The sequence below is a fragment of the Hemibagrus wyckioides genome, linkage group LG26 (assembly GCF_019097595.1).
Source record: "Hemibagrus wyckioides isolate EC202008001 linkage group LG26, SWU_Hwy_1.0, whole genome shotgun sequence".
In the NCBI taxonomy this organism is placed as follows: Eukaryota; Metazoa; Chordata; class Actinopteri; order Siluriformes; family Bagridae; genus Hemibagrus; species Hemibagrus wyckioides.
In genome coordinates, this window is record NC_080735.1 from 14327796 (window position 1) to 14342430 (window position 14635).

Below are 14635 nucleotides of genomic sequence, written 5' to 3' on the forward strand. Positions count from 1 at the left end.
TCAAAACCTACACTTATAAACCAGACGATCCTGACTCTAAGAACAAAATTTCTCGAGGAAACAGAAAATTTCCATTGACGTTATTTCGGCAGATGTTCTTTTCCAGGGGTGCTTTTAAAGTGTCTGTTAGTGAACACACTGATACTGGATGTCACAAACTAAAGAGTAGCATCAGTCTCTGTTGGGAGGAAATAAAGCAAGAACACCACACAGGCACATTTTGAAAGTGTGAGTTGAAGTAACTCAGGAAGATGTAGGTCCTCAGACGTCACTATAATTCTACTCACGCTATTGGCCGTCTGTAGCAGAGGTGCTGTGGCTCCTTTTTCCATCCTATACACTATAATCTTGAGCTTTGTTTTCTTAAGTCATTTAGAGTGTCACTTGTTTTCAAACAATCGCACAATTCCAAAATTCAAGATGGATGCTGAATACATTGTTTAATTGTTTTGCAAACCTGCTCTGTTACACGAAGCTATAACGAAGATACACCGATCAGGCACAACATTATGACCACTGAAATGAATATTAAATATATAAATGAATATATGTTGATCATGACACCTGTTAGTGGGTGGGATATATTAGGCAGCAAGTGAACATTTTGTTCTCAAAGTTGATGTGTTAGAAGCAGGAAAAATGGACAAGCGTAAGGATTTTGACGAAGGGCCAAATTGTGATGGCTAGACGACTGTGATGGCATCTCCAAAACTGCAGCTCTTGTAGGGTCTACAGTGGTCAGTATCCATCAAAAGTATCCTTTAAGTCCAAAGGATCTGCTGCTAATATCTTGGTGCCAGCACACCTTCAGGGATCTAGTGACATCCATGCCTCGAAAGGTTTTGCTGTTTTGGCAACAAAAGTGGGACCAACACAATATAAGGCAGGCGGTCATAATGTTATGCATGATCGGTGTAAAGCTTTTAACTCATTTAAATCAGGAAACTTTCAGCGTTTTCAGGAGGGATGATTCAGTCGAAATCAAACTTTCACTTTTCTCTAATTTATTAATCCACCGAACACTAAAGCATCAGGGATGAGTATCAGGAATAACATCATTCAATACACACTCGGCGTGACTGTCTCTTCACGTCATTTCTGGAACAGACATGCAAAACAAGACTTGAAGAATCTGATAATTTCACTAGAAGTGTGAAGGTGCTCAGTTATGTTTTGTGACATTTGTTACTCAAATGTCTAACCAATTCTGGCACAGACTCCGAGGGGAAACTCCTCCACGCTTCACCACCTGCTACTACATTGCTGCACGTCGTTCATGTCGAGCGACACTCAGTCAAAACATTAATGCAACACTAAGGCATGTGCGTTTCTTGTTTTCTCGGGGTACGAATCACCCGGGACATGTTATCAACACGTGATATATATGAAGCGAGCGGTGCAGAGAGCACTAAATACCATCCCAGAAACCGAAGGCACTACTAGACAGGATGTCATGTTGGGGTTTCATCTACTGATAATTATACTAAGGACATTAATCACTTTTTGTCATCGGTTGTTTTCTGAGAATATGTCGTAGCTTTTTTTGATAAGTTAGAGCAATTCGCTGACTAAAACTGAAACCAACGGACGAGTTAAAACTCGGGGGATTGCCAGAGTTTAACCCTTTGTACTCTGGGTCAAAATAATATGTTAATTATCCTTTGATAATCATCTTATATGTTAATGATCCTTTGATATAATCTCTTTTTGTTTTTTCGATACAGCTTGAACTCTCATTGTCGTAGACAGGGTTTGATTTACGGTCATGGAAATGGGTTAAATCTCAGTGCCGGTCCCAAAAACCCGGATAAAATGGGGGGGGAGTTGCGTAAAGAAGGGCATACGGGGTAAAATCTGTACCAAGTATGTGGATCGGATGATTCACTGTGGTGCCCCTGAAGAAAAACAAGAAGAACAACGGATAATATGTGGTGAAATTATCTGTTACATGACGCATTTATGGAAGGAGAATCTACCCAATTATTCCATTTTAATTGCAGTACAGTTTTCATTAGATTTTTATCAATGACGTGAAAAAGGTGGAAAACTTCTCTTGAGGACGTTCTTTCTCATGAAAATATGGTCGCAAAGATTAGAAATGTGAGAAAAGCAATAGCTTGGACGTCACTGTGGTTTTAAGTAGACTTTCACACTACTTTCAGCATCGTATTACTTACATATCTCTACATGATAATAACCCTTTGTAGTATCTGTATAACATAGTAATGTATCCCTAAGTAACATATAACAGAGTCCGAGTCAGTGACCGTCTTCAAACGCCGGATGAAGACCTACACTATATTGGCAAAACTTTTGGGACACCCCTCCAAATCACTGTTGTTTTTCAGGACTTGTGCTTGGCCCCTCAGTTCCAGTGAAAGGAACTCTCAATGCTTCAGCTTCATACCAAGACATTTTGGACAATTTCATGCTGCCAATGTTGTGGGAACAGTTTAAGGATGGCCCCTTCCGCATGGTCCATGAAGACATGGATGAGCGAGTTTGGTGTGGAGGAACTTCACTGACCTCAACCTTATAGAACACCTTTGGGATGAATTAGAGAGGAGACTGTGAGCCAGACCAAAACTAGAACATTTGCTTTTACATGCACATGAATGTAATATGGAGTTGGCCCGCACTTTGCAGCTATAACAGCTTCAACTCTTCTGGGAAGGCTTTCCACAAGGTTTAGGAGAATTGTGTTTATGGGAATTTTTGACCATTCCTCTAGAAGTGCATTTGTGAGGTCAGGCACTGATGTTGGACGAGAAGGTCTGGCTCACAGTCTCCGCTCTAATTCATCCCAAAGGTGTTCTATCAGGTTGAGGTCAGGATTCTATGAAGTTCCTCCACACCAAACTCGCTCATCCATGTCTTTATGGACCTTGCTTTGTGCACTGGTGTACAGTCATGTTGGAACAGGAAGGGGTCATCCCCAAACTGTTCCCTACAAAGTATAAAATTGTCCAAAATGTCTTGGTATGAAGCTGAAGCATTAAGAGTTCCTTTCACTAGAACTTAATGGGCCGAGCCCAACCCCTGAATTCAATGATTTGGAGGGGTGTTCCAAAACTTTTGGCACTATAGCGTACCTCCTCGTGAAGCACCTAAACTAGCTTTTATTTTCCCTGTTTGTTTTATGTATTGTATGTTGATTTAAAAATACAACAACCTCCCAACACAGTTTTTAGGCTGATGGTATCCTAAGTCTGTGACCTATTGAACCGGTGTTAATGAATTCATTGATAAAGACCTTAAAGCACTCTTGTACATCACTCTGGAAAAAAGCATCTTCCAAATGCCAGAAATGAAAATGTAAAATGTAGATGTTTATTCACGATTCCCACTGTTATATAAAGTAGCAGTTTGTGATATGCAGATTCCTTTGGTGCAATCACAAAGCATTGTAAAGTCTTCCGCTTTTCCATTTAACCAACCCTACCTCTTTGTTTGTACATGATTCTGGCTTAACAGGAAATTGAGTCGAGTCGAGTCGTACCTGTGGGTGGAGCTCATTTCTGGGTGAGCAAAATATAAAACTAAAAAAATGAGCCGAATCCTCTTCTATGCATCTCTATGCGACGCCATCAACGTATTTACTTGTTCAAGACATTTTTACTGCCTGTGCTTGTGACTGTGTGTGTTTGTCTCCTGACCTGTTCCTCAGCCACTGGTGTGTCCACTGATTGCGGCTGCATGTGATTGACATTTTGACCTCTTTGTCGCAGACCTGGGAAGAATCGGTCGAGGAGTCCGCCCTGCTGTGGAAGAGATAGAAATAAAAATAAATAAATAAATAAAAAACCCTTTTGAAATGAAGTGCAAATCGAGTTCAAAAGGATGACAGTTCATAATTCAGATTGTGCCATATAGTGTGTGTGAGAATGTGTGTGTCTGCCTGTGTTGTAAGCACTACTACTTCCTTCCTCTTTTTTAACAGAGCCCAAATATCACAAGTGTTACAACAAAATGACTTTTGTCGCACAAACGGAAGCAAGATGAGGATTAAGATAAAAAAGGTAAAATGGAGACTCCATCATTGAAGACGTCTTGGTTACTCAAATTGCACTGGATTATAGAGTTACAGAAAGGACACTGTTTACAATCATACTCTTTGAGCCTGGTTCCTCTCAAGGTGTCTCCCTCGTATCGTCTCAGGGACAGTTTACATTTTGAAATTTTATATTTTCTATATTCCTGTAATATTCCGTCGTTAAGAGCTCTATACAAATGAAATTGAACTGAACTGTCCAAAGATCCTGAAAATGCTAGAAATCACCTTGCTCTAAGCCTGGTTTAGATTCGGCACTATTTCCCCCCCAAAAAGTTGACATTTAGTAAGATCACACTGACGTGAGGCCAAATCTGCCCTCTTTTTGTCTCACCTGCCACTTTATTAGGAACACTCACACATCTCACAACATCTGAAACCATGACCATGCAGGACAGAAACGGAGAAAATCTGTGATCTCGTGGCATGTTTGTAATCTCAGAGTGCACCACGCATCGAACTTGATACGACGGCACCATGTCGAGAATCTGAAGCTATCGTAGGCAAAGGCTCACCGAAACTGGTCAGTAGGAGTTTTTGTCCCTGAGCAGGTGTACATTATTAAAAATAGTATGATCTGTTGAAATGGAGCACCGGTTTTGTTTTCACTGTACAGTACAATGTCGAAAGAGGAACAACATCACCACACAAAGTATACACAACATTTAGTACCTGACTGACTGCTGTCGAGTAATGACCGGTATTTTCCATGAACTAAATGTCAGCTTCACCACACTGCACAAATTAGTAACGCCTTTCTACTATATCCGGCATCAACAATAATTCATGCGTTGAATTTATACAGAAAAGCAGGGAGGAAAAACTCCTGACCAAGAATAGATTTCTACGTTATTTTTAACATTTCTTTTTAAAGGTATCTGAATATAACGTTAAGCATAACTATTTTGCGTAAATGATGCATTTCTCTTGCTGTATGAAAATAAATCCTTCCCCAGTGCTCCAAGTTAACAATTAGGCCTCGTTTATCAAGCTGGATACAAATGGATTTACAATCCTAAAACATTAAAACCACTTTCAGTCGAAGTGAGTAACTGATTATCTCATTACAGGGTGAACCTGTCAGAGGTTGGGATTAGGCAGCACTCGGTTGTTGACGTGTTGGAAACAGGAAAAATGGGCAAGATCAGAGCCAGATTGCGATTGCTAGATCTCCAAAATAGCAAGTAACAACCAAAAGTGGTCTGAAGAACGACAAGTGGTTGAAAGATGCAGTGCTGCTAAGGAACAATCTTTTATTTCTGTGTAAGATACTGATCTTGCATGTCACAAGCTGCAATATGGCATATACACCCTAGTGTGTTGCATGGCTTCCTGTGAAACACAGGATACACAGAAACCTCTTATGACATCCTCCCACTTTTCCAGTACGGCGTCAGGGATGGTCCAAGAACCAGAAATTTCTGGCTGTGAGTCACAAGACACTTTGCTTTTTCTAAACACAATTCCCCTGTGTGATATTTTTTCTCCCTGTAATTTATCTCCACGCCCTTCTCAAGGTGCTGTTACGCTATAAAAAAATTTCATTCCCATAAATGTGAGTCAACAGATTCCCCTTCAGAGAAAGTGTTTTGTTTGACCTTTACTCTTCACTGTAGTGCTGTTAGCTTATAACGTACTTGGGATTGCCATTCACAATAGCATATGTACGAGGGCATGAATAAAACTAGCGGTTCTCAAACTTATGCAACCGGGGGAAAGTTTTCGTTCGGGTTTGTCTTGCGCAAACAATTGCACAAATCATACTTTTTGGTCAACAAGATGTTTATCTTTTCCCCAAGCAACACTATCGCCTAAAATTCTACCCACCGGTTTTTAATTGGCTACAGAACAAGTCCAAAAACAGATAACAAACCAAACCTTCATGTTCTGTCTCCTCCGCCCTTGCAGAAAAGTATCTAATAGTAGTAAATACTAGTAAATGCGTCAGAAACAATAAAGCTGAATACTAAGCTAAACTAGATTAAGTTAATGAAACGAAAACATTTAGGCTCATGATAAAATGAGGTTCATTTGGATAACAAAGCGACAGTGATTCGTGTCATATGCGAATAAAAATTGCTGGACACAGTTGTACACTACAGCAGGTTTAACAAGCATGAGATCAATTACTGGATGAGAATTTTTAATCAGTTACTTTGCCAGTGTCCACAATGTGCACAATGTGCACACATGCACAGGAAGTTACTTACTTCCTTTTGGTTTGAAAGAAAGCAGAAAGTAAGAACATGCAATACTATCTCAGCTTAGAATCACTCAAAACAGCTTCTTGTACAAAAACATCTGCATTTTCTCAGATAATACATGGAGAACTGAGCCATGATCAATTTCAATAATTGCTGCCTAACCTAACACCATCAGTATAATCAGTATATCGTGGACATATGAAGCCCAGTCTCAAGCGTCCTTATAAAGAGACAAAACAGTGGATTTATATACAAACACTAAATATTGTCTTTTATTTGTCTTACACCATAGCAAGACATTTTTGATAGAAGTAAAATCTGATAAAGCGTGAAACAACTTTTGCCTTACAGCCAGGACACTACCATGACTGTAATATAGTAGGTTACTGTAACTTCATTACACACACTGTGTGGCCAAAGGTTTGTGTTCACCTCATAATTGTTGAACATCCCATTCCTCCTCTGCTCTTATAATGAGCTCCACTCTTCTGGGAAGGCTTTCCCATCTTTGTATTTCCACTACAAGAGCGTTCAGAGCTCACCAGCAACTGAAATTACTGAGGAATAAACGCCTTTCTTCAGCTTTCTTAGAGAACTTCTCCCACTGTGCAGTTGAGAGCATCCTAACCAGCCGTATCTCAGTCTGTTATGGAATGCACTCCAGAGGATGGAGGAAACTACCCAGAGCATTATCGGGACCCCACTTATCGCAACTGAAGACATTCAGATGAAGTTGTGTCTAAGTAAAGCTCGCAGCATGGTCAAGGACATCTCTCACCCAGCCCATAAACTGTTTACCCTCCTACTGTCTGGAAAGAGGTTTAGGTGCATGTGGCCCAAGACTAGCAGGTTAAGGAAAGGCTTTTACAACACATTGGTCTTCTTACTGAACTCTTCAACCCGTTAACCCCCCACCGATGGTAATATCTCCTCCTTTATACTGATAAACCCCTCAAAACTGCAATACATCACTGTATATTCTCTACATATTCATATATATTTATATTATGCATGTCCATAAATATTCTGCATGGTCATACACAATCTCTCTCTCTCTCTCTCTCTCTCTCATGCACATATACACTACTCACAAAAAGTTAAGGATATTCGGCTTTCGGGTGAAATTTCAGGATGCACCTAAAATGCACTATAACCTTTACAGGTGAACTTAATTTGACCTTCTCTACACTTTTGAATGCACATGTCCAACTGTTCAGTGTTTCAGTACTTTTTGCATAACAAGGTGATTAACGGCAAAATTCACAACTGGTGTTTGATCCATGATTTGACCAATAAATTTTCTGGTTTAATTAGAATTGGTATTTAAACAGTCCTCTTCATCATGCTGTTCACATTTTGACATCATGAGACCAAGACGACACCTAACAATTGATCAACAGGACCTCGCCATTGCAAGGTTTCAAACAGGATGTTCTCAGAGGGAAGTGGCTACTGAGCTGTGAAAGAGATACAGAGAGACTGGAAGAGTCACAGAAAGGCATAGAAGTGGACGTCCTTTGGCCACATCCCACGTTGATGACCGCTTCATTGTGAACAGTGCCCTGAGGAACCGGATGATGAATGCCACTCAACTCCAGGCACATTTAAGGGAGGTGAGAGACACCCAAGTGTCACGTCAGACCATTCGAAACCGTTTACATCAGTGTGGTCTTCGTGCTAGACGACCTGGAAGGGTACCTGACCACACCACCAGGCACAGGCGTTGGGCCAGGAAGCATTTACGCTGGACGAGGGACCAGTGGGCCTCAGTGCTGTTCTCTGAAAGTCGATTCACGTTGAGCAGAAATGATGGCCGACAACGATGGTGGAGACGTCAAGGAGAGCGCTATGCATCAGCCACTGTTGTGGTGGTGTTACAGTCTGGGCAGGTGTGTCTACTCAATACAGAACTGCCCTACATCTTGTGAATGGTACACTGACAAGCCAATACTACCTGAATAACATCATTAATCCAGTCATTGTGTCCCTGCATGAACAACACAGGCCTAATTTCATCTTCAGGGACGACAATGCTCCTGCTCATCGAGGTCGCATCATTAGGGAACGGCTACTGGAGGCTGGGGTACCTCAGATGGAGTGGCCTGCACTTTCTCCAGACCTAAAAACCTATGGGATCAGCTGAGTCGCCGTGTAGAGGCTCGTAACCCTGCACCCCAGAACCTCAATGACCTGAGCGCCGCCCTTCAAGAAGAGTGGAATGCCATGCCTCAGCAGACAATAAGTCGACTCGTGAACAGCATGAGACGTCGTTGTCAAGCTGTAATTGATGGTCAAGGGTACATGACAAATTATTGAGACATTGACATTTTTTGTTGTGGTATACCCACCACTGTTGGCTTTTGTTTCAATAAATTTCACCCAAAAGCCAAATATCCTCAACTTTTGTGAGTAGTGTATTTATATTTCACTACTGCTTTGCACTTCTAGCTAGATTCTAACTGCATTTCGCTGCCTTGTACCCATGCACAAGGACAATAAAATGAAATCTAATCTAATCATAGTGAGATCAGACACTGATATAGAGTAAGGCGGTCTGGGGTGCAGTCAGGACACTTGAGTTCTGCCATTCCAACCTTCTCAAATCACGTCTTCCTGGAACTCAGGGGTTTTTGCATAGGTGTATTGTCACAATGAAACAGGTTTTGTTCCAGTAAAGGGAAACTGTAACGCTATAGCATGCAAAGATTTTCTGTACAATTGTTTACCTTCAACTTTGTGGCACAGTTTTAGGAAGAACTCCAAATGGGTGTGATGGTCAGGTGGCTACAAATATTTTGCTATAGAGTGTATTTATCCACACATCAGTACCTATCTTTACATATACATATACATCTTTATATATACTTTTCCTGATCATGATTTAATATTCTATTAGAACCCTTGCAGTTTATTATTAGAAATATCTGCAAACAAATCGTTTCCTCTGCCACTAAGCAACAGGCAGAGATCAGGGTTGCTCCATGTCTTCTTGAGAGTACCTGATGCCCACTGAGGTTTCATGTTCACGTTAACTAAAACTACTGTACCATGGTAACCACAGTGCAACTATGACTAAACCATAACATTGAAACTACCTTCTCTTTTTTTAGGAGCAAGATTTGCATCCTCACTTTCCAAACTGAGCTGCAAACTACCAGTAAACGTGTCCGGACTGTTCTGTAAATCTGAGCAGATGAGTATAAATTGTGTGAACAGGATCATCACCAATTTTTGTTGTTTTTGTTGACAAGACCGTGAGCTCGCTGTTCAACTGTGGTCAGGCTGAAAGTTCCCCTTTGTGGCTTATAGCTGGATGAGTGATCAAATGATAAAACGAAGGACTGGCAGAAACTTGCAGTACCTGTCGTGTTTCTGTGCTTTGTGGCAAAGTGCAGTGCAAATCGCAGCAAAGAAATCACACATGAATGCACAAACACCTAACACACACACACATGCACCTTCACCCTCACGTTCACACTAACGTGCTCACGCTTTCTCGTGCACAAGGACGGCTGCTGCTCGTCAGCTTTTTAACAGTTTTACACACACAGATAATAGAAAAACATCAAAATACAGACATCTTGTAAAATTATTTTCACCTATTAAAAACTAGTCATATGATAATTGTACTTACTCAAAATTAATCTAAAATTATTCTGGACAAATCAAAAAAGAATAGAAGAAAATATAAGAAAAATATATTTTTTTTTATAAAAAAATATAGAAATATTATATTTATATTTAATAAAACCGGGGGGGGGGGTGATCTTGACCGTGATATTTTAACCAGTTTTGATCAATCCGCCTCAAGGTTTTGCGCATTTTGTAATGCTTTTCTGTTCATCGCGGATGTTAAGAGCGGTTATTTCAGCTTTAACCTGTAAGCCCTCTCTCTTATTTCTTCAGCCTGCAGAACCAAATCTCAGGAGATTCCTCAAACACTCAATCCAGCCTGTCTGACACTAAAAAACATGCCACCATTGAGTCAGCGTCACTGAGATCACCATTTTCCCCCCATTCTGTTGATTCTGACGTCAGTTGAATTCGATTCATTTTCTATTTACAGAACTGACACTCACTGGAAGGCTTTTTTAATTGCACCATTCTCTAGAGATGTGAAAATACCAGGAGATCAGCATGTCTAGGAAAGCTGCTAGTGTATATCTGTATGATTTTATGCACTGTACTGCTGATACATGGTTGACTGATTAGATAATTACGTTTAATGAGAAGTTGTACAGGTGTAGGTGTTCCTAATAAAGTGCTCAGTTGAACATCTTGCTCACAGTTAGTAAAATAAATATGATGGATGTAAATTCTCCGTATCAGGGATTGTAAACAGTACCTGCTGTGGTGGTGGCTGCTGGGCATTTCTCCTGAGCTGGGCCAGTTGTGAGAGCAGCAGTTGTTGGTCCAGCATGTCCATGCGCTGCTGTCGCTGGATGTCCAACGTGGCTCCCATCCCCACTGGAGCTTCGGCACGTGGCTCTGTGCCCGAGAACACAGGCTCCAGGAGCCGAGAGCTGCAGCGTGCCAACAACTGCGGTACACACAGGAACTGCTGGAGAGCCATCACGTTAGTGTAGTACAGCATGCCTGAGACCTGAACACATAAACATCACCAACATGTTACTATAGCACAGACAGTATGACTAAGACACAAATATACACCGATCAGGCATAACATTATGACCACCGGCAGGTGAAGTGAATAAGACTGATTATCTCCTCATCATGGCACCTGTTAGTGGGTGGGATATATTAGGTTATATAAAGTTGATGTGTTAGAAGCAGGAAAAATGGACAAGCGTAAGGATTTGAGCGAGTCCAACGAAGGGCTGAATTGTGATGCCTAGACCACTGGATCAGAGCATCTCCAAAACTGCAGCTCTTGTGGGGTGTTCCCGGTCTGCAGTGGTCAGTATCTATCAAAAGTGGTCCAAGGAAGGAACAGTGGTGAACCGGAGACAGGGTCATGGGTGGTCAAGGATCATTGATGCACGTGGGGAGCGAAGGCTGACCCGTATGATCCGATCCAACAGACGAGCTACTGTTGCTCAGATTGCTGAAGAAGTTAATGCTGGTTCTGATAGAAAGGTGTCGGAATACACAGTGCATGACGGGTCAGGGCTGTTTTGGAAGCAAAAGAGGGACCAACACAATATTAGGCAGGTGTATGCCTGATGGGTGTATAGTAATGTGATTTATCAGGACAATTCTAGAGATGAATAAGAGCATGGAGGCAGTTAAAACTGTGGTATTTAAACATAAAATGATATTAGCTTGATTTCTTTCACTATTAACATCTTAGCCTAACCATGTATGACCTTGTTCATTACTTGTATTAAGAATATCTGTATGACAAATTCTAAACACACACAAAAAAAATTGTACAAAAACTTTTTTCCTTAAATCAACCATCTAAAAACGAAACCAATGATGTTGCTCTATGACTTCTGCTAGTGGTAAGACGTGTGAAATGATTTGATGCTAACCCCAAACTATCATTCTGATCACAAACACTACAAATGCAATTCTGGGTGAAAAGCTGTAAAGATGTATAGATTACAGATGTGGTTTCAGTGAGAGTTTTTTCTGGCAGTTTGAAATTTCAAAGCATTAAATTAGGATTTTTACTTACCAATCCGCTAAGAGCTACAACCCACATGTACGTGCTGGAGGTCAGCAACTGATAGAGACAGAGACATGAAATTAACGGAGGTGATTATTTAACACAATTTCCAAGACATATAGGAGTCTTTTAGGCCTCCTTAATAGAGATAATGAAACTACATGATATTTATTGATAGAAGGCATCATGGAACAATATATGTAGCTGTGGGTGTCTGTGCTGGGGTGTCAGAGTGTGTGATCATTATCATGATCGGGTTTAATGCTCTTCGGAAAGTCACACAGCTAACCTGCAGGCCCACAATGTACACCAGAGACTTGTTGCTGATCGAGATGTAGCGCACCAACTGAGTGACCTGAACACGAGGGATGGAACAGAAGAAAGGCACGAAGAGGGCAAAGACTGGACCAAGCCTGAGACAGAGAGAGAGAGAGAGAGAGAGAGAGTGTGTGAGAGAGAGAGAGTGAGAGAGAGAGAGAGTGTGAGAGGTGGGGAAAGAGGAGGAGGGAGGTGTGAGAAAGAGAGAGAGAGAGAGAATGTGAGAGAGAGAGTGTGAGAGAGAGAGAGAGAGAGAGAGAGACCACATCAGTCAAAATAAAATGCATATTATTTATAACACATCACAGTTTTTCTAGATAATAATGTTCAGTAGATTTCACAACACAGTCATTAACATAATGCTAGCTAACTCGCTAGTGATTTTAGCTAGTTGTTTACACAGAATAATATCTAATTTATTGCTAGCCAGATACTTTACTTATTTACACCATATCATCATTAGCATCAAGTTAGCTACTTTGCGGTCAGCTTTATTTACACAATATAAGCCCTGGCAATTTCTAGCTTCATTATATTATTTAGCCTTAAAGTTTGATATCTTGCTAGTGGCTTTAGGTATAAGTTTGCCTTATGTTAGTTAGCAATTTATGTTATTTGCTTACACAGTGTAAGTCTAGAGTTATCTCATTTACTAGCATCTTTAGCTACTTGTTTACACAGCAAAATAGTTAACCACGAATGCTTACACAAAATAATAATTAACCTGCTGGGCTTTATTTCTTATATTTAGGCTAAACACTTGGGTTGCTTGCTAGTGACATGAGCTACTTTACACAGTTAGCCTAATGTTAGCTAGCTTACTTGTTATAGCTGACTACAGCCACAAGCAGGAAAATGAGCTATTATAGCAGTTACCCTGTTAGCTAGATTTCCAGAAACTTTAGCTACTACTAGCCTCATGTCAGCTAGCTTACTTTATTTTAATAGCATAATATAATCTTTTAAAGTAAAACAGAGGCTGAAGAGAGGATATATTTGATTAGCTAACAGTTTTTCTGACCAAATTAGTGCAGTACAGTGTTTAATAGATACGCTCTTCTTCTTTCGGCTTTTCCCTTCAGGGGTCACCACAGCGAATCATCTATCTCCATCACTAGCTTCATATCCTCATTTATTCCATCCATATACCTCCTCTTTGGCCTTCCTCTTTGCCTCCTGCCTGGCAGCTCCATGTCCAACATTCTCCTACCGATTCTCCTCTGGACATGTCCAAACCATCTTAATCTGTTCTCCCTAACTTTGTCCACCAAACGTCCAACATGAGCCGTCCCTCTGATGTACTCGTTCCTAATCCTGTCCAACCGCCCAAAGAGAACCTCAACATCTTCAGCTCTCTTCCTCAGTGACACTGCCTCTAAACCATACAGCATGGCTGGTCCCACCACTGTCTTGTACACCTTCTCGCCGATGTTTTTCCATCACACGGAACTCCCGACACCTTTCTCCACCCATTCCAATCTGCCTGCACTCGCTTCTTTCCCACACTCTCCATTACTCTGGACTGTTGAAAAAAATGCGAATCGTCATTTAAATATCAGAGGCTTTTAACATTTTACTAGTGGTTTACTAGCAAGCAGAAATAGTGTAGCACATGCTGTGTATCATGAAAAATTAACTTTCCATGACACTATATATATATATTTTTTTATGCTCACCCCACTGCCCTGTGCCACCATTTTTTTGCAGTTTGACATTATATATGTTTCAGTTTGTTTTCATCATTTTCACTTTGAGATGCATAGCCACACCTATGCTGTATGTGTGAATAAACAGGGTTCAATCACTCAGGTTTTTGTTCACCTCAGCTTCCCTTCCTTATAAATACACAAGTACGCTTATTGTACAAAGTGAGAAAACCACACTCCCCCCCCCCCCCTACCCGTTGCTATAAGCTCTGTAACTTCATGTGCAGGTGAACTACAAGAACACACCACACACACACAGGAAAACATTCACACTGGTTTTTGAATTCTTTCCAAACGGCTCTGGTGGGGAACCAGTGACACGGTGACGGGGGGTCATGTTAAAAGGACACCTCAAGTTCAACAAGGATGAAAGCGCATGCTCGAATGGTGATGCAAATCTGAATTGCGAAATAGGTTGAAATGAGGAACGCAAGAATATTGCGGTTAACAAAAAATGGCTGATCGACAGAATCTGCCTCTGCAACTCGCTTCGAGTATGATCCGTGACCTGGTTTGAAGCGCTGCCTTATTTTCTTTAAGCAGGGATCGAGTGAATCAAACTCACTAGCGACACATGAAAAGGGGAAACACCCAGAAATGTGAATTCTGGATAAAAGAGAAGAGTGAGCGAGAGTACGAACCACAGAGAGGAACATTTTATTCCATTGTCAGATACTATGACGTTAAACTGGAGGAAAAAAAATAATTGCCACACGAGATTAAT

At 40.9% G+C, this 14635-nt stretch overlaps 1 protein-coding gene across 3 annotated transcripts in view; it reads right to left on the reverse strand.

The window, feature by feature from the left end:
* Window positions 1-14635, reverse strand: part of ubac2 (UBA domain containing 2) — a 28034-nt gene that overhangs the window by 3295 nt on the left and 10104 nt on the right. The window contains exons 1-5 of one of the 3 annotated variants that reach the window (XM_058379856.1): window positions 13355-13831; window positions 12177-12300; window positions 11897-11944; window positions 10601-10858; window positions 3657-3761 (exon numbers count right to left, since the gene is read on the reverse strand). In XM_058379856.1, coding sequence (XP_058235839.1) covers window positions 3657-3761; window positions 10601-10858; window positions 11897-11944; window positions 12177-12300; window positions 13355-13596 — 777 coding nt within the window. In that variant the 5' untranslated portion in view covers window positions 13597-13831. Of the gene's footprint in view, window positions 1-3656; window positions 3762-10600; window positions 10859-11896; window positions 11945-12176; window positions 12301-13354; window positions 13832-14635 lie in introns of those variants that run through there. The other 2 variants (XM_058379855.1, XM_058379854.1) reach the window with 2 other exon arrangements.